Genomic DNA, 22,098 nt, shown 5'->3' with positions numbered 1-22,098 from the left:
TGGATGGTTGAAGTAATGAGGAAGTCAAGTGACTTTACCAGTCTGACCAGCCCTGTCTCTCCACCTGTACTCTAAAAGTAATCATGACACCGGAGAGACAGCACTTCGGAGGCCTCTCAGGAGACAAAGCAGAGGGAGGGCTGAATGGAGAAGAGCCGGGGGCCCTCTTTGAGTGTTTCTGCTGTCATTCTGCTGCTGGTGGCCCCCAGAAGCACAGCCCAATGTCGGGCCAAAGGGTGGGCTTCTGTCTGAGCGATAAGAAACGCAGGAGGATGAACCTGGACGCGTTTGTAGAGTATTGTGCGTAAGTCGACGCTCATTTGTTACTTTTATGTTGAATATTCAGCCTCCTTGGAGCCTTACAGGCTAAATACTGAATGAGACTCTATGGGAAATATAGGAAGTATTTTTGTCTTTCCTAATGTAAGTCAAATGCTCTTGAGGTAACATAAGAAATGAAGATTAGAGGTATTAGTTACAGGTGACACCCTGTCTTAAAGGAAATAGATGTTATGTTATTCTACCAGCCTTAGTCATTGTAAAGCCTGGTTTGCACTTAGTAATTAAACTGTTATTAAACCTTAATCATATAAGCATTTCAGTGTTTATTTCTGCAGGGTGCATGGAGTGGAGGTTGTGGAGGTATGTGCATTTTTATTCCAATACATAAAACCAGCACAACCAGTAAGATTTATGATGACGGTAAGATAAAATACATTGTAAATCTGGTTAATTTAGAAGAAGACTGCATGCAAAGATTGTAAGACACCTATTTCTATCTCGATTTGTGGTTTTCATTGCAAAAGGCTTTACAGCTTATGGGCAATCCACAAATATGCACATACTGTGGAGTGTATGTATTTTCGTGGTTAAGCTGTTACATTTTAAGTAAACGTTCAGAAACAGGGTTTTGAAAATACTGTACACCAACAAACACACACTTACACCCACACACATACATGTGTCATATACACATGTCCACAACTTTGGTAATCCATGTCACAGCCACCTGCACCACCTCCTACAACCAGCCAGTGGCAAATGTGTGAACGATGGCTGAAACTGCACTTTGTTCAACACAGATAGTGGATGACAACACATGACTGAAATCATTATTAGTGTCTTATATGAAGTGGGCACAAACTGTTACTACTCCATTCAAGACAAACAAATTAAATTATTGTTGCTGCCTCAATGACCGTCTGTTCTACGTGCTACATTGTACAACTCTGGGTAACATCTACAGGAACCTGAAGCTGTGTGATATTTATTTACTCAACTGCCGTGGTTTGCAGCGTGCAAGTTTCAATTTCAGAGAAGAGGTGAAAAATAACACCTTACTAGAGCAGGTCTAAGAAACGTGTCTGGCAATTTTCTGCTTTTTTCTTTGAAAATCAGTCAAATGACGTCAGACACCTCCTAAATCTTGTCCCTGGTCTACCACTGCAAATTTTAATGGCTTTTTTTATTTTATTTTTTTTAACTTTTCCAACCTCATAAGTGCTCTCTTCTGAGGTAGTACTGACATCATTCTGATGCAAAGCACTTTTCAGAGTTTAGAGGAGAACTTAGGGGAATTTTTGAGTAATGATACCAAATCCTGCAAGATTTTTTTAAAAAAAATCTTTTGTTATAAAAATACTGTATCTAACTATAGATTAAAGACTTCTGATCAAGAAATGAATCCCCGCTAATATTGATAACTCCTGTACTAATAAGGTATTTAATGTCTCTTTAAACCTTGAGTAAAATCTTTATTTTCAATTTACCACTCAAGAAGCCCCTCACTCAGAGTATTTTTTTAAATAGCACCTGTTAAAGTAATTGACTTTAATCCCCAAACATTTCTCATGAATATGATACGACATGATACATAGAGCATTGTGTTATTCTACTGAGGCATATCCTCTTTATACATATGAGTGTTCCTCCTCTGTCAGATTGACCTCACTCAGCCGCTGGAGCCTCAGGGACCCTTTGACATCATCGTCCACAAGCTCTCTGACGTCATTGTGGACGCTGAGCGGGACAGCAAATCACAGCAGCTTCTATCCAACTTCCAGGTAAGGCTGCTTTGAGAACAAGCCAAGTTCCTTTTACTTTCCTGACTTTGACTTCCCCTGCTTTGGCTTCAGACGACCAGTTACACTGACACATCAGTCAAATGCTGCCACCTGCTGGTTTTAAACAGCAACAGCTAAATATTTGGAGGGCAGGTTTAATATCCACTCTAAGTTCTTGATTTGTATATTTTTTTAATTTATTTAACCTTTAATTTTGCAACAGCATGAGAAGAATTAACCATTTCATTAATCAATCACTATAAGGATTCCACAGTAAAGCATGTGAACATTAATCTAGTTTCAAAATTACAAAAATCCAACCTAGGTGACTGAACTATAGAATCATGGAATAAATTTACTTGAGCTTTGTTATTTTTTTGTCTTTCATGTCGCAGGGCTATGTATCAGCTCATCCCAGTACCATCCTCCTTGACCCGCTGCCTGCCATGACCCAGCTTCTCGACCGCTTTGCATCCTACCGGATCATGAGCAAGCTGCGCAACTCACTACGAGGTAAACAGTGTCTCACAGTGTGTGCTGTAGTTTCCTGCCTTCTGTGGACACTTTCAGTGTTTCTTTTTTTTTTTTTTTATAGACTGGCGTATCTGCAGTCCTCCTTATTTAGAGATCCACAGCAGCAGTGACCTGTCATCCATCCAGCAGCTGGTGATGACCCAGGGCCTGAGCTTTCCTCTCAGTCAGTTCCTTTTCATTTTTATGCTTTCATAATTCAAAAGCTAATGATAGAAAGATAACCGAAGCAAACACAGACACCTTCTCTTTTCCTCTGTTATTCCAAGTCTGTAAAACCAGAGTGGCACACGGCTCCCTGTCCCACGAGGTGAGTGGTTTAACTGAATTCTTTACTTCTTTTGGTCATTTTCTCTGTCTCCATTAAATTAAACGTCTGTGAACAATATCTGTGTATTACAGATGTCTCTGATCTTCAGTGAGGGCAGTCTGGCGGATGTCCATCCACCCTGTGTGCTCCAGAGCTTCGTCAACCACGGAGCCGTGCTGCACAAAGTGTTTGTGGTTGGAGACAGACACTTCTGTGTGGACAGACCGTCACTCAAGAACTTCCCCTCCGGTCCCTGTGGTCAGTTTCTGTCCTTCACTGTCTTTCCTTACCTACCCATTCCTTTTCCCTCATGTTTCATTTATTTTCTGATTCTCTTTCCTTTTTTCTTTCTGCTTTAACTATCCCACCTGTCTTTTTCATCTTTTTTATTCTGTCCTTTCTTAGTTAATTTCATTTTTTTGACGATTTGTTTTGTTTTTTCTGTTTTTTGTCCTTCCCTTTCCCTTCTTGCATATCTATTCTTGCCATGTCCATTTTCTCCTGTCATTTTTACCTTGTCTTGTCCCTTTTCTTTTCTCCCTTGCTAAATGTTTTCCTCTCTGCCTTCAGAAAGAGAGACAATCTTCTTTAACAGCCATCACGTGTCCAAACCAGAATCCAGCTCTGATCTAACAGAAGTAAGTCCAACACGATGTGTTGACACATTCCTAACACCTCTGCAGACACACAACATGTAGCTCTGTCTGACTAATAAGCTTAGTTTTGAGCAAATGCTTGCTCTGTACTACTGTAATGAGTGAAGATGAAATCAGGAATCAATAAAATTGCTAAGGGAGATATCATGCTGTCCATATATGTTTTAACACAGACTGTGTAAAATCAAAATGTAATTTTTTTTCTCCTCCTCTCAAAGATGGATGAACAGATGCCATATCTGCCTCCTCCCAGCTCAGAGGCTGTAGCTGCCCTGGTCAGAGAGCTCCGTGTTCAGCTCGGCATGGCTCTATTTGGCGTGGATGTCATCATCAACATACACACACACACCCTCACCGTCATCGACATCAACATCTTTCCAGGTGCTGCAGCTGTACACACACACATTCAGACACACTTACTTCACAAAGTTCTCATTCACATCTTCTCTTCCTCAGGCTATGAGGGCGTGCCACAGTTCTTCTCCTCTCTGCTCAGCCACATCCAGTCCGTGTTGGACAAACAGGCGTCTGCTGCTTCCCGGGCTTGCCTCTCTCCTGAATCAACAAAGACAACAACTCCTGCGACCACCAGCCTATCAGTCACTTCACAAACAGATATTTCTGCATCATCTTTAAAGGACTAATAAACTTCTCAGCACAGGCTTTATCTCTTCTTTCAGAAAACCTCAGGTTCAAATATAAATTCTATTTATTGATAATTTTACTATAGCTTTATATAAAAAACACTAACTTTTTGTTCTGACTGACAAACCAAATGGGCCACATTAGCATTCAATACATTTTCAGTTTATTGATTGACAGGTAGCATAGAAGAAGATACAGCAGGCACAAAATACAGCACTCTGATTGGCCAGTAATATTACAAATGGTGTTGTCATCCTGTTGTTTGAAATGTCCTCTGTGCCCTTATAACAACCCCCCCACACAGACATTTCCTACGTCTCTTGCTGGTTTGTTAGTTACACATTCTTTAAACAATTTGCACTTCTATAGAAAAAGAAAACAACAGTACTTTTATATATTTTTATAAGCTCTAAAGTGAGCGCATCTTTCTTCTTTGGAATTGACAATAATGAGCTCCTCAGTGTTGACGTATCATGTGTTATTAGTTCCTGTTTACATCAGCTGAGTAATTAAGCGTGTGGTAAGTCTTAGCCGTATAGAAAAAGAGATTATACCTGTTATGAGTACAATATGATGCACTTTGATTACATATTAAAACACATGAAATTCTTTATATTTTGGCTAATTATTGCATTTGCATGTGCTGTACTTGTTACAGTGTTATTGCATTACATTGGCCTCCAATGATAACCCTGTTTATTCTGCACTATGTGCATTTCTATTCAGTGTCCTCTTGGGGGCGCTGCTGCTTCATAACTTCAATGACCTTGGCTTGCAGACCATGATATTCAATATTTACAAAAATGACCTGACAGCCTTGAAAACTGTGATATAACAATGCCGAGCATGTATCAATGTAATTGTTACCAAAAAGACAACAAAATGGCTTTAGTGTCTCCCTCTTCCCTCCACTCCTCCTTGGCTTGTAAAGATAAGAGTGCAAAGCTGGCTGAGAACCTGAAGTGACACTTTTAGACCTTGTAAGCTGCAAGTAAATCACATCCTGTCACCACACATGCCAACCATGTCCAACACAAACTGCAGTATCTGTCACAAGTGTTGGTGTGCAGAGTTTCCTGCTCTGGTCAGCTCCCTCTGTTTTGTTCGTGTCACTCTGGTTCTTCACAAACAGTCTGGTTTTAACAGTGCGTGAGCCAAATGAAACACAATCCTTGTTTCTACTCTACCGTCAAAGAAACGTAGAGGAAGTCATGACTGATTCCTGTGTAGAAATATCAGTAGTACATATTAACAGTCAGAACAGCAGGAACAGCTGACACAGAATTATCAGTTATTGCACAAAATATACATTAAACACACACGTTACTGCTAGAAGAGAACTTTGTTCCCGTTAAGAATACATTGTTAAGGATAATACCTGCAGAGAAAAGAAGCACTGATGCTAGTATCATGATTTCAGAGATGATGGTGTACAAACAGTTTCTGAATGCTTTACATCCATGGCGGTTTATATCTAGAGTACAATCACCTGTCTACCTTACAAACAGCATTTACAGGGACTGAGACCAGGACTCAGGTGGACATGAACACAAAGACTCAGATATTCTAAAAACTGCATCTCTGTCTCCTCACCACTCAGATGCATTTAATGAGGCTTTCAGAAAAAGTTAAATCTTTTCCCAGGGAATCTAAGAGCAGAGGTGCAACAGCAGCTTGCACCAGATTTTACTAATGTTTCTACTAAAGACGTTACTCTGAGTGCTGAGGGGATTTGAAGGCTGTTGAAAGGAAAACGTGTGAGCTGAATGTGTGACTGTGAATGCAACAAAGGGTTTAGTCAGTCCACGCTGTGTGTGTGTGTGTGTGTGTGCGTGCATGTATTTATGTGTGTGTGTCTTATCCTCGGCGGAGTTCCCTCAGCTCTGCAGCAACTTTGCGCAACTCTGCTTCAATCTCCAGCAGCTCCTGCAAAAAGGGGGAAAAATCAATAAAGGATGTGTGAAACTTGAGTTTACCCTTTCCACAGAATTTTTTTTTCATACTTTAGATCAGAAAAGAGGGTGAAGACTCATTATGTCATGAAGCCAATGTTTTATAATACAGGTACTTCTAATGACCAGCGAGGCAAAACTCCACTGGATGCCAAATAAGTCTTTAAAACTGGTCTTTACTCCTCTGCTGATTGAGATTCTAAGAAAATAAATTCCTTAATGTGTTTGTATCTTGAATCGTTAAATGTAGGTTGTTAACGTTCTTTTAAATAAATGACAGCATTGCTGTCGAGATTACAGGCAGCTTTATCTCCAGAAATTATCATAGAAAAGCTCAAATTGCCACATTAGAAGATACTACTTGATTTCTGAATCAAATTTTTTACACTGTTTTACTGTGAGTAAAAAGTTTAGACGCTGTGTTAATTTATTTACTAACCACTCTATTATTTCTGGGGGCATTTTTTTCTTTAATTAGATCTAAAATGTGATATAAAACAGAGATGTGGGAAGTAGAGAGTAGGAGAGGATATGAAGCAAAGATTTTTGTCCATGAGTAAAATCTATAACTGCTGTGATGAAGACTACAGCCTCTGTACATGGGGCGCACCCATGGGCCAACTGGTGACACCTACAATATAAAATGTCAGTCACTCTTTTTTGATTGTGTGGCCAACATTTAAAGCCATTGTGTAAATGAAAATAGTGTTAAGTGTAAGTAAAAAGTTGGGGGCAGGGGCATGTTTAACATTTTGTTGCATCTCTTATTCTTCAAAGTGAAAAGTCCAGTTCTACGCTGATCTAGGGCTTTAGCTGCATTTCCAGCTCTCATATGATGTATCTTTCATTTACCTGCAGTATACTGCAGGTAAACCAGTTTAACACAGAGCCTTCTGCTTCTGAGCCATGCTGTCGTAACATATGCAGGACACATGCTTGGGCATCATCTGGGTGGCAGCCTGTATTAAAAAGTTTTACTATTTTAATTTACAAAAAAAAATATTATTATTATTTTTTTAAATCTATTGCTGCTTGGCTGTTTCCACCTCTCAAACATTTGGTCGAGCACTTTTGAGTCACTGTATCTCATTGAAAATATGTTAAACTGAATGAAACTTGATTGGCCACTTGCTACAACCGGGGTTGTAAAGGTTTAAAAGGAGTTTAAGTTAAAGGGTTAACACATCCTCCATGTTGTACACAGATACTGTTAGATATTAACATTTTTACAGCTTTGACAACAGGAAAAGGTGAAGTCATAAACTTATTAATGACTGGATGGACTGATGAGGCATGACGTGTGCGAGCTGGTTGTTCTTTGAACTGCTCTTTTTATTAAGAATTAGTTTGGGTAGGGTTCAACCAATCAGGATGGAGGACTTCACACAGTCAGATGATATGAATGCACTTTATAACTTATTTCTTGATAGCGCCGTGTAAATAAAGCTTAATTACTTTAGTAAGAAAGCTGGGTAAGGTAAAGTAAATTAAAGTAGGTTCTCTCTTTGATATTCTCTTGATATCCAGTTCAAGGAGTTTGCTCTGCTGGTTGATGTGTTGGATAGAGATAACCAGAATGATTAGGATCAGAACAACTCTGCTATTCAACGCTAACAGAATATGCTAAGACAATCATGTTTTCAACAAACTGTGACCAACAGTTTCATATTGTTCGCACTAACTTACCTCCCCTTCATCTTCTTCAGCTTCACCTCCTTCATTCTCCTCTCCCTGCCCATCCTCCTTGACATATTCATCCTCATCTTCCTCCTCTTCATCCTCCTCATTCTTGTACCTCTCCCTTTCAAACTGCCGTGTTGCTTCATCACTGGCTTTCTCCATCACTCTCTTCTGCAGAGGCTCTTTCACCTCCGTCGCCTCGTTTGTTTTGTCGTCTTTCTCTGTTTTCTCTACATTCTTCTTTTCTTCTTCTCCCTCCTTCTTCTCGTCCTTCTCCTCTGGAGTCTTTTCAACAACACTCTCCTCTTTCTCCTTATCCTGCATCTCTGTCTCCTCCTCCTCCTGCACCCGTTTCATCTTCTTAACAAGTTCTTCCAGCTCCTCCTGCTTCTCCTTCCTCTCCTTCTCCTGCTCTGGTCTGCTTTTGCTGTCCTCCTTGAGCAGCTCCTTTAGCTCCTTCTCCACCTTCTCCTTCTCCACCATCAGCTCCACCTCACTCTTCCTCCTCTCCTCCATCCTCTGTTTTTCCAACTCTTCTGCTGTTTTCGCCTCTTCCTCCTTGTCCTCCTGTTTCTTCGCCTCCTCTTTCTGCTCCACTTCAGGGCCTCTTTGGCTTTCTCTCTCCTTCACCGCCTCGTATCGTTTCTTTTTTAACTCCTTCAGCAGCTCCTCATCGTTCTTCTCCTCCTTCCCTTTCTTTGTGATCTCCTCAGCTAGCAGCTCCTCCAGCTCCTTGGCTCTCTCCTCTTCAGTGTCTCCCCCTTTTTCCTCAGTCTGTTGCTCCTCCTTTGTCTTTTCTTTGGTGTCATCCTTGTCTGTCTTGGCGTCTTTCTTGTCATCAGTCTTTTGTGCAGGAGTGGTCACGTCACTCTCCTCCTTTGTCTCCTCATCTTCATCCTCAAAGTCGCTCTCGTCTTCATCGAGGCCATAGTCATATGTCTCCCTCTCGTCTTCTCGCTCCTTCTCTCTCTCTGCAACAGTCAACATGAGGTTTAAATGCATCAGCACAAGTGTTGTTAGGGGGTCATAAATTAATACATTTTCTTATGAAGTTTATTAAAAAAAAATAAAATGAGGCCTGCTTTAATTCAGAAGTTAAAATGCACCATGTCCCTGTTCATCTGCTTACCATCTCCTGCCAGCTTCTGCAGCTCCCTGAGCAAACCCTGGTGTCTTTGAACTTCATCAAGTTCCTCTGCAAAAACCACAGAAAGCATCCCACTGAATTAATAAGACAGCAAAAACAACCTGACCTTCCCTGTGGGTAAAATGACAAACAGTACTGCAGCAGAAAAGTCTTCACGTGACAGTAATATGTTCAGCATTCATCATGAATAACAGTACAGGTATACCCAAGAAACACTCCAGTAAGTGGTTGTAAAACAGAAATTATTACTGATTACAAACATGTCGATTTACTAAATGTTGCAAAAACAGTCTTTTGAACTCACTGAGTTATACACCTGTAAGTTAAACTTGGTTGTTGTTGTTGTAATTGTTTTTGGTTAAAAAGCACAGCTCGCGCATGTCCAGGTCAAAATCTGCAAAGAGATATTTTCAAGTTACTGGTTTTTCCACAAGAGGAACAGTTTTATTAAGCTAAAGGGTTTTAGTTAAGTTATGTTGTCATGAAAAGCTTAATGTGGGCTCAATAAAATGTGAGAATAGCAAAAAGAAGAAACACTCGTATAACTTCCACCCTGAATGTTTTGTTTGCTTTTCCCACCAAAACCAATTTTTTTTTTTATTTAGTTTTTATTGTTTTATAACAATTATACAACAGACAACTGAAGACAGACAGGGTCATTATGAGTAAGTTATTTATTTATTTATTTATTTATCTATTTATTTTACCAAAACCACTTTTGTCAAGAAATGATGTTTTCATCAGAAAGAAAAACTTAAAGTTCCCACACAATCTGAATTGATCTTATCATCATTAGCTGTTGTGTAATTGATCTGACCGTTATCAAGAGCATACTTGAGTGAACGTAAAGATTTCTCACTTGAAATCTACTCCTGTAAAAGTGAAAGTCACCCACTACACAATCACTTCAGTAAAAGTCTTATAGTAGCTCAAATTAAAAGTACTCAAGTATCAAAAGTAAAAGTAAAAAAAAGTCCTTCCCCTCTTGACCCCCTCCACCTTCACCTCTTCTCCCTCTTTTTCTCCTTCTTTCTCCTCTTACCCTCTTTTTAGATTTGACTGTAAGTTTTTGAATGTCAGTATTTTGTTGTTTTTTAGCAAACACAGGAGGCACATCATCCTGTAGGATGAAACTTTTAACAAGTAACGTTTTTTTCTTTTTAATGTAGTGAAGTATTAGTGAAATCTGCAAAAAATAAGTACTGTAACAAAGTACTTTTAGTGAATTCCTTTACCCCACTGGTTGGAAACACCAACACGACCTAAAGTTCAGTGCATGTAGTAAAAGTAAAAGAGATGGAGTTAAAGTGGGTCTTAATGCTGTGGCAAACAGCTACACTGTGCTTGCCTGTTGGTCAAGTCAGCTGTGCCACTACAACAGAATCAAAATGCAAAATGACCTGCAAAATGAGAGAAAAAACAGCATTGCCTCATGGAGAGAATAGATAGCAAGAAAAGGGATGCACAAATTAAAATATTGGGTACTATATATGTTCAATTCTGATTTAATTATCAGCATTTTAACCCCCTACTGCCTTAATTACTTAACATTTATATAAAAAATGTTTTTGCATTCTTACGGAAAAAAAAAGAGTGGAGACTATAAATTTGAATATAGCACACACAATAGTAATAACTAAGTTATATAATTCTTATAGAGATGTTAGAAGTTTACACTTTGACATATTGTGACATTGAATTAAATACCATCCTTGGTATGTGTTTCATAAAAATCAACAGGTATTAGTGGGATACAAAAGTCATTTCACTTGCATCAAAACCTGACAGAGTATGTTGCAAATTTGCAACAATAGGTATCAAAGGGTTAACCTGGGTGCTCATAGGGGCCCTGTGCTTTTGAAGCTTGTCTCCAATGGATAAACAATGAAGTTAAGTTTGTTCAACTCCTGTAGTGGCTTGGTTTTTCAACACCAGAGAACAAATTAGTAACACCGTAGCAGTAATGAGTTGTACTGGTGTTCAGGGCTCTTGTGGAAGGTTTCGCTTTGAGATGTTTTTTTGTTGTTCCCTGTAGGCAAAGCAGTACCTGATATGTCTTTGCTGATTTTGTACTGTACAAAGTATTCTTGTTTTTTTTCTGACAAAAGTGCTCAACCCTTGTCTTTAGAAAAGGTTGGTTTTACGGGTCAAACAGAAGCTCAAATATTAATTTCAGTCTGCTTCATGAACAGCTTAAAATTCCTCATAGAAGCTTTAGAGCTGTTAAGTCCAGAGCTGGTGCAGGAATGCCAAATTTATCAAAGGAAACACGTCAATAAACAAACTCCAAAAGCAGTTTTCTAGCTGCTTCACAGAAACTATAAACATTTTTCTGGTTATAAAATAACAAGAGTTAATTGCACATTTGTTCTGTGGAGCAATTCTGGGTCTCAATCTTTAAATCCTACAAAGACAAACAGGTAAATTAGCTGTGTCACCTGCTAGCCGTGGGCCACAATCATGGTGTGATCTGTCCTCATTCAGTGTTTCTTGAATAATACATTCAACCTAGATGTACAGTAGTAACAAAAACACACAGAATTACTGGTTAAGCAATAAAAATATGTATGGAGAGGAATGAAAGTGGATGTGAAAAGGTGTTTTTCTGACCTTTGCATCATTGAGAGGTGAGGTTACTGGGCGGCTTCCCACTGAGACAAACAGAGAGATAAATAGTTACAACTCAACACAATCCTTTAGCTTTTTTCACAGTAGAAACAGCACAGAGCTGCGAGGCTGGGCAGCACCAGTGAACTACTTTGTGTAGCAATGATTTGCCCTGCATTGGTGTGGGCTGAGCTTGTCCCTCATTAAGGTAAGCACCATGATAAAGCGACACAGCAAAGAAGCTTAAACCTCTCTGTCCCTCTCCCTCTCTCTTGGATGCAGATACTCCCGAAGGCTTTGGCTCGCAGTTAGTTTCCCACCCCAGGCTAAATCAGTCACAGATCAACACCTGCCAGTCATTCATTAAAGGTGCACTAGACACAGCCATCTGGGCCTTTCCTCACAGTGATACAATGAAGCTAACAAGGAGCTAAATGTCAAGACAGATCACAGTCTATCCTCAACCTGCAGCCTTTCCTTTTGTTGATACAGTTTAGAGCATGGACCCACTGAGGCAGGACTCTGCAATTAGTGCACCTCCCTTTAAGTGTCTCCAACTGAATTGAACGTGTTAAGCCCAAATTCACTTAATTTACAACTATTCAACACCTGTTAGCCCTTCATGTTCACTAATGGACATGACACATGCAGAGGCAGTAAGTTTATCTAACCCCCGGGGTTTGTGTCAGTTCACAGGCAGATCAGTACAGATCAGGATCAATAGGCCTAATTGATCCCCCCGCTACTGCTGGAGCCCCCTGCAGACACGTGAGCTGCCCTCAGTCTGGCCCTGCAATGCACTGCATGCCCATGTGATGGGGTGTGCGAGTGGGTGTGCTTTCAACTGGACACTTGGGCCAAATGTAAAAGTTATGATGTGGCTCTGATAGGAAAGTTCAGGAATAAAAAAAAAATGTTCACACATTTTTGCAAACAATGATGCATACAAACTGGAGCCACACCTTAACCAGAGAGGGATGCACCTAATCAGGCATGCGCAATGCAAGGTTTATAACAATTTTCAATCAGCCTCTTTTACTTTGACGCTGCAATTTTACTTTTCGTTTAACTGCAGTAACTAAACTATTGGTTATTCAAAATGCATTCCAGCTTTAGACATATCTGTCCTCCTTTAATGGGGAGCTTGGCAGCTACTGACCTGACATACTGCAGCTAAACAGACCTTAACACCTTTTACCGCTAACAGTTGATAGTGAGCCCAATGCAGGTTATCCCTGTTAAAAACACCACACTAGAACATATGCTTTAGCATTATATACCGTTTTCAAACTGAGAATATTCCGTCTTGTTTTAAATGTCTTCACTTATTTATATAGCCTATGGTTTCACAACAGCACGCGCATGTCAACACGCAGTATGCACGCGCACATGTGCGATGTTCTACTCACCTGTGAGGCTTTAATTCATGTGTAAGACATTAAATCAGACAATTTGAGGCGCTAAACAGTGAAATACGCTTCTTTCTCCTTTCTAAAAACCTCTTTCTAAACCAGTAACTGAAGCAGATAGAAACAGAAAGGTGGGCGCATCATAAATTATGTAACAGCGCTGGTGTTTAGCCTATTAGTCTAAAGCCTTGCGGCTTTCGCGGTTAGGTTAGCAAACACCTTCAGTTTGTCGTAAAGTAGTCTTTCACGCGTTTATTTTCGTCTTTTCTCGTCTAAAGACTGCCAGTAATAGCAGAATAATGGTTACACTTGAGGCAGCAGTGTGTGAAAGATGAGGCTGGTCTCCGGCGCAGCCTGCTGAGAGCTATCACTCGCATTTTGTACCGACACATCACACTGAGCACTAATTATCACTAAAACTGAAGCCTGTATTTAATGAGACGAGCCCTTACCTCCAACAGCAGCCCAGAGAAACACTGCGGCTATCAGAAATCCCATAGGATCCGGAAAGTGAGGCTCCTGTAGGAGATAACCTTGAAATAACGGGCTGGATCTTGTCACACACCCGCCGCGCGAGGTGGAGCCGAGCACCGTGTGTGTGTGGTGTCAGGTGACCAAGCCCAGATCAGACCCTGGTAGGTGCCAGAGATGTCAGATTACCGTTCCGGTTTCCCAGTGTGTGAACAAACTGCTTCATCTGTGTAACTCGGGCGGATTAATGCTCCTTACAGCCTGGTCTGTGGCCCATTTGGAGATCTTGGCACCAGAGTTGCTACATGGACATTAGGCACAATTTACTTCTCTGTAATTCGTCTCCACCCAAATCCCACTAAATATGCGCGGTGAGATTTGGATTATAACAGCTTTCATTTAATTTGCAAGGCTTATGCAAACATTACCTCCTGGCTAATTATTTTTGAACATTAATTATTGATCATTTGGAACAGCTGTAACTATTCTCACATTAACAGGCCTGTTTATCACCTCTGAAATCATTCTGTCCACAGAGCCCTCCCTTTAGCTCTCTGTGTGGCTCAGAGAATAATATTACTTAAGCATGCATGCTGTATGTGTGTGCTTGTTGTTTTTATAGTAAAGCACTTTATAACCTGGGTTTAGAAAGGGCTTGGATGTAAATTGTTTCAGGTTAAATCAGCAGCTAAAAAACAAGAAGTTTGCAGGATGAAATATTTATTTATTGTTTCTGACTGGTCACCTTCACAAGATGAAAAATGCAAGCTCGGGCTTTAAATTTCATGGCATTTGACAAATACAGTCATCAACATATTTACAATTACAGTAAACCCCTGATTTCTTGAGATGATCCATCACCGTATATCGTTTAACGCTGAAGGATTCGTCCTAAATTGTTTTTATGTGTAAAAATCTTCTCTTTTATTCTCCAGTGGAGTCAATGTGAACTGCCTCCCACCTCTGTTTCTGCGAGCAGTGGTTTACTATTAAGCACAAAGCTCATATTTGGGTCATCTGGTCTTGGGAACAGGCCTGGGGGGTCGAGTGTGCTGGTTTGGTCCGATGTATTTCAGTGGAGTGTACTTTGCCTTCTCAATCACTTCCAAACCAAAATAAGGCTGTAGGGCTGTGGGGACACGCACTGTTCCTTCCTGGAGAGACAAGGAAGGCAGAAAAAGAAATGTCATCACAGATTAGCATCAACAACAAAGCAGTGTTAAGCCAAGATGATTCTATCAACATCCCACTTTGCAGGAGATCCCTGGTAATTGAAAAAGAAAGAAAAAGGTTAATTAGACATTTTTTGAGAAGCTTCATGATTATGGATATAGAAAAAGGTTTGAAGCCGCTTAGCTGTTAAAAGGAGCATCGCAAGACTTCCAGCTGTCAGATATTGTTTAGATATTAGCCACAAACTAATGTGGGGGCCTTTTTGTTCTTTTATAGTGTATAAAACATCATAATAAATAACAATTGATGAAAAATTGTTGTTTTGAAGCATGTTTTTTATCAGTTTCTTGACTAATGAAGCAAAAAGAACTTTATGACAGTGAGAGGTGTATCTTCATGTCAGTGTCTTACTTTGGTCTGGTGTGTCTCCAGGATAGCGATGATGGTTCTGGGGATTGCACACGCTGTAGCGTTCACCTGGAGAGATATTAACACACGGTTGAGTTGGTAAACTGCTATAAAGCTGCAGGAATGTAGGTTACTGCTGGCTCCTCTGCTGGCTTACTGTGTGGGCGTACTGCAGGCTGCCATCCTCTCTCTCATACAGGATGTTGAGACGTCTGCTTTGGTAGTCTGTACAGTTGGAGCCACTGGAAATCTGACAGTTTTGCATATAGAGAAGGAGAGAATCACATGAAGGAAACAAATAAAGCCCAGTGATGATAGACACAATTACTTCGGTGGTTTGGAACTTAAAATATCGCTTTATCTGTTTAATGTTCATTGCATAGTATAACCAGGGTCACTTTTTATAAACAATTTTAAAACAGTGGTATTTTTTCTGTCAACAGGTTGTGCAGAAAAATAAAGCTTCAAATAAGAGCCCATATCACAGCCAGGCTCTCATTTGTAGCAAGTTGTTAAATGAGTTAAGATTCATTGTTTTCAGTGTCATGCTGAAAGATTTCAGGAAGGTGTTGCTGACCTCTCCATAACTGTCCCTTCCAGGCATCCATGCTTCAATGTCAAACTTTCTGTGTGCAGGTGGGCCCAGTTCCTGCGTTGGCATGTCCAGCACTCTGAGTAAAAACACAAAACATACAGCCAGAATAAAATCCATCTATATCAGCATGCAAATCACATTGGAAAAAAGTCACAATGATAGAATGATATGATAACAACATGCAGGTACTTTGATCAAATTTTCACATTGTTTCCAGAAACAAGAGAAATACCCTTCAGTTTCATTTAGCAGACACTTTTGTCCATAGCAACGTACAACACAAGAGAGACAAGTGCTGCCATTGAATGCAAGAAGATTTTTTTTCCATGTAGAAAAATGTTTCCATAACTAACCACAATTAATCACTGCAACAAAATTATTCAACCTTCAGCAACATTTAATAATCAGTCCTGAATATTCACAAAGGTCTGGACCTCCTGACTCACTCTACCCCTGAGGACAAAGAGGAGAAGGCTCAGATTTAGGGCCTAAGTGTTCCCTGAACAGATGAGTTTTCAGACATCTCTTAAAGTAGAAAGGGACTCTGTGGATCGTATAGTTAGGTAATTCATTAACTATTTGGGAACAACAGACGAGAAGAGTCCGGCTAGTGATTTGGAGCCGCACTAGGCTGGGAGCACCCGGCGCCTTTCACAAGTAGAGCATAGAGGATGAGAAGGAGTGTAGACCTGGATGAGGGACCCTAGGTAAGCAGGAGCCGTTCTTTTCAATGTTTTGTAAGTCAGAAGAAGAGCTCTGAATTTGATTGGAGCTGCCACTGGAAGCCAGTGAAGAGAGATTAACAGCGGGGTGACATGTTCTGTTTTGGGCTGGTTAAAAACCAGACGTGCTGCTGCATTCTGGGTAACCTGCAGAGGTTTAAACGTACGCACAGGGAGGCCTGCTAGAAGGGAGAGTTGCAGTACTCGATAAAATCTCAAGGGCTTGTACCAGAAGCTGCGTGGCCTGTTGTGTCAGGTAGGGTCTGATCTTCCTGATGTTTTACAGGGCATTTCCACAAGATCGAACAGTCAAGGCCCCTGGGGTACCCCTGTTGATGAGCCATGTGATTTAGACACTTCTCCTCACCATGACACTCTGAAGGATCTGTCCGTGAGATAGGACTTGAACCCTGAAATCACAGATCCTGAGATGCCAAGTTCAGAGAGTGTGGAGAGGAGAATTTGATTGTTTACTGTGTCATAGGCAGCAGACAGGTCCAGCAGTAGGACAGAGGACTGACCAGCAGCTCAAGCCAGTCGCAGTAATTCTGAGCCAGACTGATAGGAATTGATCAGGTTGTTTTTCAGTAGATGCTCAGAGACTTGGTTATAGACTGTAAGTTCAAGTATTTTTTGACAAGAAAGGCAATAGTGAGACTGGCCTGTGATTTTCAACCTGGGCTGGGTTGAGATTTGGTTTCTTAAGCAGTAGGATGACCCAAGCTTGTTTAAAAGCTGTGGGGAAGACCCCAGATTCCAAGGAGGAATTGACAATGTGTGTGTTTGCAGGTTTGATTATGGGTAAGATGATCTGCTGGATGCTGGTTGGTATAGGATCAAAAGGACAGGTTGTAGGTTTAGAGTTTAGGAGAAGTCTAGAAACCACCTCCTCTCTAAGGGGAGCAAATGTCACTGAGCATTGGCTGAGATTGAGTTGCTATGATTACATTTTTGCCATGATTGCATTGAGCTGCCATGATTACATTTCTGGATTCTGTTAATCTACCCATAAATGTGATCATGACCTTTTAAGTACTGCATGAAAGGCTGGAACATTATTGGTTGCACTTGTTCACCTTGTTACCTGCAGTGGGGTTAGAAATGCATCATTTTACAGTGGTGACCAAAATTATAAGAACACCTGACAGATCTAAAAATATTGACCTTTTTTTGCCTCCAAAGCATTATCATTAAACTTGCAGATGGTTGAACTGAGCACAACAATTAAATGAAGGGGCGAGTCCTGAGAACTTCAACACTAATGTTCTCCCATGACTTCTGCAGCTCAAGCTAAAGGCTTTCCTTTGAATGTTCAATAGATCTGTCCACTTTATTTTACAGCTGGCCCAATTCTGCTAGACAGGGTTGAGATCTGGACACGAGGGGCCAGTCCTTCATTTTCAGTGTTCCTTTTAATAAGGAAATTTAACCTAAATCTCCCTATAATGGCTCTATAGTTTTTATTTTCATCAGAATGACTTTGTAGATATACACTGTTTTGTGGGTATTTTTAACGGCTAATTTCACAAAAACAACTGAAACATCTCAATTAAGACAAGTGTTCTTATAACTTTGGCTTTCTTATTTTATCTCTGCTATGATTGCACCACCAGTGGGCAGTATAAAGTGGGGCTCAGCAGGCTCTACAGAGCTCTTTTCTAACATCAGCTGTTAATACATTGGGTTTTTTTTTTAATTATTTAAGCAGATATGTTTGGCTGTGATTAATTTTTTAAGGGAATCCCACCCCTGACAGTCAGTAGCATAAGAACACAAAGTTACAGACACAGAAAACAACAGTTCACATGATCAGCACTTACATTTTTGATAAAGAAAATTAAATGTCTAAACTGGTTATCTAAAAACAGCAGCATTGTAAAGAATCTGCGAAAAGATCTTTTATTTTGGATTCAAAGACACTGAGTGACACTGGCTCCTTGTTCATACAGTTTGTAGCACATTGTCTTTATCATTTAAGTCATTCCGGATGATGAGACCTTAATGTTCTTTGTTAACAAAACCCTTGATCTAAAACAAAGAATGGAGGCAAATTTGCTTCAGATCATCTTTGGTTTTAATGTCTATTATATCACTCCTTTAACTCAAACGCTTCAAAATCCAAAGAAGTTTAGGAGATTCGGAACAGCTGCTGTTAATCAGCATCATGAGAAAAATATGGCAAACAAGACTATCTTCCACCATACATATAATCTAGCAAGCTGTCAGCTGTGTAAAGGGATTGCCAAATGAAGGAGGAGAGGTGTTTAGCACACGTTGGTGTGTGTGTGCACTGACCTGTAGTGCAGTTCCAGTGCAGAGAAAATCTCTTTCTGCAAAGAGACAAACTCTTCCAGCAGCTGAGAGCTCTCCTGTCCTGTTTCATCTGCTGTCACTCCAAACATCTCCACCTGGAGAAATACACACAAACACATTTTTAAAAAACACCATAAAAACTGTAAGTAGTAGCAAGTAGTGCTCCTCTTATCAAAGCTCATCAATCTCATTATTAATGTTGAACACATGCAAAATAAAACCCTAAGACGCTCTTAACCTTGTTGAAGTGATGAACTCTGTACAGCCCCCACGTCTCTCTGCCTGTGTCAGTCTCTGCTCGGTAGCAGGTGCTGCTGCACATTGACCTGCAGAGGAGATGACAGTTCATGTCAGATTCAATCATTTCAATACAAAAATACTCACAAAAAATAAAGAGTGAGGGCTGTTTTCACCTGACAGGAAGGTCCTTCCAGCTGACTGCGTGATCCATGAAATAGCCTACAGGAGAGAGACATACTGGTGATGCTTCCATTTCTGATTTCTGATTTTGTCGGGGTTTTTTTTTTTTTTTTTTGGAACAGTTGGATAGAAGATTAACAAAAAAACTTTTTGAGGTATCACAACCAAGTATGATGGATTATCTTGCCAAATTTATATGAGGCTGTTGGTATGCCTTCTTGTATCAGAGTAAAACTTAAACTTAATTGTCTCAGTAGAGACAAACATAAATTTAACTTTTAACAGATTAAAACATGTTTAATCACAAGTTAACAAATATTCACCTGCAATCCCAACTTCTCCAGTGCCAGCAAGGTTAAGGTCTGGAAAACGGTTTGGATCCAGTGAATAGACCTGAGAGCGATGGGCGTTAGGTTGCATCCCACAACCCTCCTGGAGGAGAACAAAGCAGAGTGACGAGGAAGTAAGGAGTGAAGAGGTCAGAGAGGGAAGCATTTAAATTAGTGTGTCTCAGTATTTCAGTTGTTTCCTCTTCCATAAGTCTGAACCACAAGTACATAAGTACATTAAGCAATTAGCAATATGAATGTAGTTATAAAACTGTGGATGGAAATAGATACTTAAAAGACAGACCATTCAAATGCAAAAGGCAAGGTTAAATGATTACAAGTTTGTAATTGTAAAAGGGATATTTTTATTAAAACAATGAACTGTTAACAGTGGCTCTGACTCCTGCAGTTGTTCATATAATTGCATATGGTAGAAACAAGTGTCACCATGCCACTTACAAATACTGCCCCCTTCAGCATGTCTGGTACAACCATGGGAATGAAGCCCTGCAGGAGTCAAAAGGAAAAACTTCTGTTCAGGTCTGTATAGGTTAAGAAAAATATGTAAATTTGAATACAATGAGCAGATTCTGTATCTAGTATTCCCAGACACATTCTTACCCTTTGGTGGAGTTTGTCAAGTGCAAAGTTTTGGAGTGCAGTCTGAAGTCTTGCACCAGCCCCCCTCAGATAGTAAGACCTGTGGCCTGAGACATGAGCAAGATGTCTGCAGGAGAGGACACAGTAACAAGGTGTTGAGAATGATGGTAATCTTATTGCACTTTTACCATAATCATATATGTTGGATTTTCTTTTCTTTCTATTATGTTCACAGACACCCTGGAAGTGTAATATCAAGCAGGATCAGAACTTAAAAAGCACTGATCAGAGTCTTCTCACCTTTGCCTGATTAGACCCAGCTCCTCCCCCAGCTCTAGGTGACCTCTGGGCTTGAAGTCAAACTCTGCAGAAAAGAAGAAGATTTCCAGATTAGTTTTGAAGCATTCCAGATTGTAACTGATATTATCATTGAGTTAAATGACAACATGTGCCAAATCCATCACCTGGTTTCTCTCCAACAAACTCCACCACCCGGGCCTGACTTTCATCCCCAATTGGCTAAAACGTAAAACAAAAGAGGAACTTCATATGGTTAAAGGAATGCTTGGGGGAAAACAGACTCTTTAGATGCTTCAGAGAAAGTGTGTGTTTTCCCACCACATCAGGGTGTGAGGTGTTGGGTAGTCTGAGTGCTCGCCCGTAGCACTCCTGGTCCAGCTCTGTCTCTCGGGGTAAGAGCTGATTCAGTCTGTTGCGAATCTCTCGACCCCTCTGCAGAGCCTGGGTGTACTCTGGAAGCTGTGAGATACACAACAAATGTTATTCCTCAAACATGGAGTGATTCAATATCTGAGTTTGAGAAAGTTTGAATTCTCAAGTACTAAAGTTAAACCTACACTTGCAAGGGCTTTCTTGTTGTTCTTCTCCTGTAAATTGAGTATTAAAGAAAGATTTATGGGAGCTTCTTAATAGACCCAAAACGTAAATAACATTCACAAAAAGTCACACAGAAATCATCAGTCAGACAGAGGTGTTGTGACAGCTTTAGGTGCAGTAAAATCATATACTGACCACAAGTGCTTTGACTGTTGCGCTGATGTTTTTCTTCTGCTCCTCCAATCCAGAGATTTCTGTCCTCACTGCCTGGAGCTCCTGCCATGCACAAACCTACAGAGCCATAGCACACACATTACATCTATACATGATTACAAGAGGAATTGTATCCTTTTTTTGTAACTTGTGCTCCACTTCTCTTCTTTTTTCAATGTGCTGAAACACTGAATTTGCTTCATTCAACAATCCTAACACAGATGGATTACAATTTAATAAAATAACACAGTTCTTTCTACTTAACGGGGCCCAGGAGGTAATAGTGTAAAGTGTATACATTAAATACAAAATGTACAGTACAATATCTGTGGTACATTGGGATATGTATCACATACATTTAACTCATAACATACAAATATTATCTTTGTATGCACAATATCATAGCAAAAGTACCTTATCAACTTCTAGAAGCAAAGTGTGTATGTTTGCTTTAAAGAAGCCACACATTCAGGTCCCTCACTGCATTTTATAAGGAGACAAAGTTATCAACACCTACAATTTTCCTGACATCGTCCCCTCGCAGGTCTCCCTTCCTGTTCTCCACATTTGCTATGACTTTGTCGGTCTCCTCACACACTGCTCTCATGTCCAGCTCGGGTTTGTCACTGTAACCTTCACGGAAATGCTCGTACAAACTGCTCCGTGCTCCATGAGAAAAGCGGACAAACAGACATGTCCTCTGCCGCAAACATTTTGATGTCACCGGGTTCAGCACAGTCAGTGCTGTCCCTCCAGCTTTAGCGACCATGCTCATGCAGGCTGCCATGTTTAGTCTCCTATCAATGCTGCATTCACTGGAAGTAGGAATAACCGCAACTGTTTTCCTGAACGAATCAATTTTTTTACTACGTTATTTAAAATAAAATTATTCAGAATCTATCATGGAAATTTGGAAAGAACAACAGACCACCTACTATAAAGTGAAGAAACAAACATCACAATTATACACAACTCTCTATAAACTCTCTCAAGTGACAAGGACACATGCCCTGACAG

The 22,098-nt window shown here is 40.3% G+C and overlaps 3 protein-coding genes across 3 annotated transcripts; 1 reads left to right on the top strand and 2 right to left on the bottom strand.

Moving 5' to 3' along the window:
* Positions 1–70: 70 nt before the first annotated feature.
* Positions 71–4,292, top strand: LOC141798036 (inositol-tetrakisphosphate 1-kinase-like). The gene is made up of 10 exons (XM_074679803.1): positions 71–304; positions 618–642; positions 1,941–2,063; positions 2,459–2,576; positions 2,659–2,760; positions 2,864–2,904; positions 2,997–3,162; positions 3,475–3,542; positions 3,779–3,941; positions 4,017–4,292. Exons 1-10 carry the CDS (start codon positions 84–86, stop codon positions 4,202–4,204), a joined length of 1,215 nt encoding a protein of 404 aa, XP_074535904.1. The 5' UTR covers positions 71–83; the 3' UTR covers positions 4,205–4,292.
* A 1,060-nt stretch (positions 4,293–5,352) lies between these two features.
* On the bottom strand, positions 5,353–13,696 carry LOC141798035 (uncharacterized). The gene is made up of 6 exons (XM_074679802.1): positions 13,453–13,696; positions 11,595–11,635; positions 11,423–11,492; positions 8,967–9,032; positions 7,844–8,808; positions 5,353–6,131 (listed from the first exon to the last, which is right to left on the bottom strand). The coding sequence occupies exons 1-6, from the start codon at positions 13,496–13,498 to the stop codon at positions 6,063–6,065; spliced, it is 1,257 nt and encodes a 418-aa protein (XP_074535903.1). The 5' UTR covers positions 13,499–13,696; the 3' UTR covers positions 5,353–6,062.
* A 486-nt stretch (positions 13,697–14,182) lies between these two features.
* Positions 14,183–21,911, bottom strand: sars2 (seryl-tRNA synthetase 2, mitochondrial). Its single transcript, XM_074679820.1, has 16 exons — positions 21,599–21,911; positions 21,064–21,159; positions 20,889–20,918; positions 20,650–20,790; positions 20,496–20,550; positions 20,332–20,395; positions 20,053–20,158; positions 19,891–19,938; positions 19,426–19,534; positions 19,096–19,141; positions 18,921–19,008; positions 18,665–18,777; positions 15,630–15,723; positions 15,210–15,302; positions 15,056–15,121; positions 14,183–14,625 (listed from the first exon to the last, which is right to left on the bottom strand). Exons 1-16 carry the CDS (start codon positions 21,866–21,868, stop codon positions 14,485–14,487), a joined length of 1,560 nt encoding a protein of 519 aa, XP_074535921.1. The 5' UTR covers positions 21,869–21,911; the 3' UTR covers positions 14,183–14,484.
* Between the last annotated feature and the right edge of the window lie 187 nt (positions 21,912–22,098).

This window comes from Halichoeres trimaculatus, unplaced genomic scaffold (assembly GCF_033239565.1).
Source record: "Halichoeres trimaculatus isolate MK-OKI-2021-1 unplaced genomic scaffold, fHalTri1.1 fHalTri1_scaffold_9, whole genome shotgun sequence".
NCBI classification, from domain to species: domain Eukaryota; kingdom Metazoa; phylum Chordata; class Actinopteri; order Labriformes; family Labridae; genus Halichoeres; species Halichoeres trimaculatus.
This window is presented reverse-complemented; position numbering and strand designations above follow the sequence as displayed.

Coding starts and splice junctions, on each gene's coding strand:
- LOC141798036 (XM_074679803.1), top strand. CDS start 84: ATGACACCGGAGAGACAGCACTTCGGAGGCCTCTCAGGAGACAAAGCA. Junction 305..617: donor GCGTTTGTAGAGTATTGTGC/GTAAGTCGACGC, acceptor TTATTTCTGCAG/GGTGCATGGAGTGGAGGTTG. Junction 643..1,940: donor ATGGAGTGGAGGTTGTGGAG/GTATGTGCATTT, acceptor CTCCTCTGTCAG/ATTGACCTCACTCAGCCGCT.
- LOC141798035 (XM_074679802.1), bottom strand. CDS start 13,498: ATGGGATTTCTGATAGCCGCAGTGTTTCTCTGGGCTGCTGTTGGAG. Junction 9,033..11,422: donor TTGTGGCCCACGGCTAGCAG/GTGACACAGCTA, acceptor TGGTTTTTGCAG/AGGAACTTGATGAAGTTCAA. Junction 8,809..8,966: donor GCAGAAGCTGGCAGGAGATG/GTAAGCAGATGA, acceptor TGACTGTTGCAG/AGAGAGAGAAGGAGCGAGAA.
- sars2 (XM_074679820.1), bottom strand. CDS start 21,868: ATGGCAGCCTGCATGAGCATGGTCGCTAAAGCTGGAGGGACAGCACTG. Junction 19,142..19,425: donor TGGAGAAGTTGGGATTGCAG/GTGAATATTTGT, acceptor TCTCTCCTGTAG/GCTATTTCATGGATCACGCA. Junction 15,724..18,664: donor GCACTGGAACTGCACTACAG/GTCAGTGCACAC, acceptor GTTTTTACTCAG/AGTGCTGGACATGCCAACGC.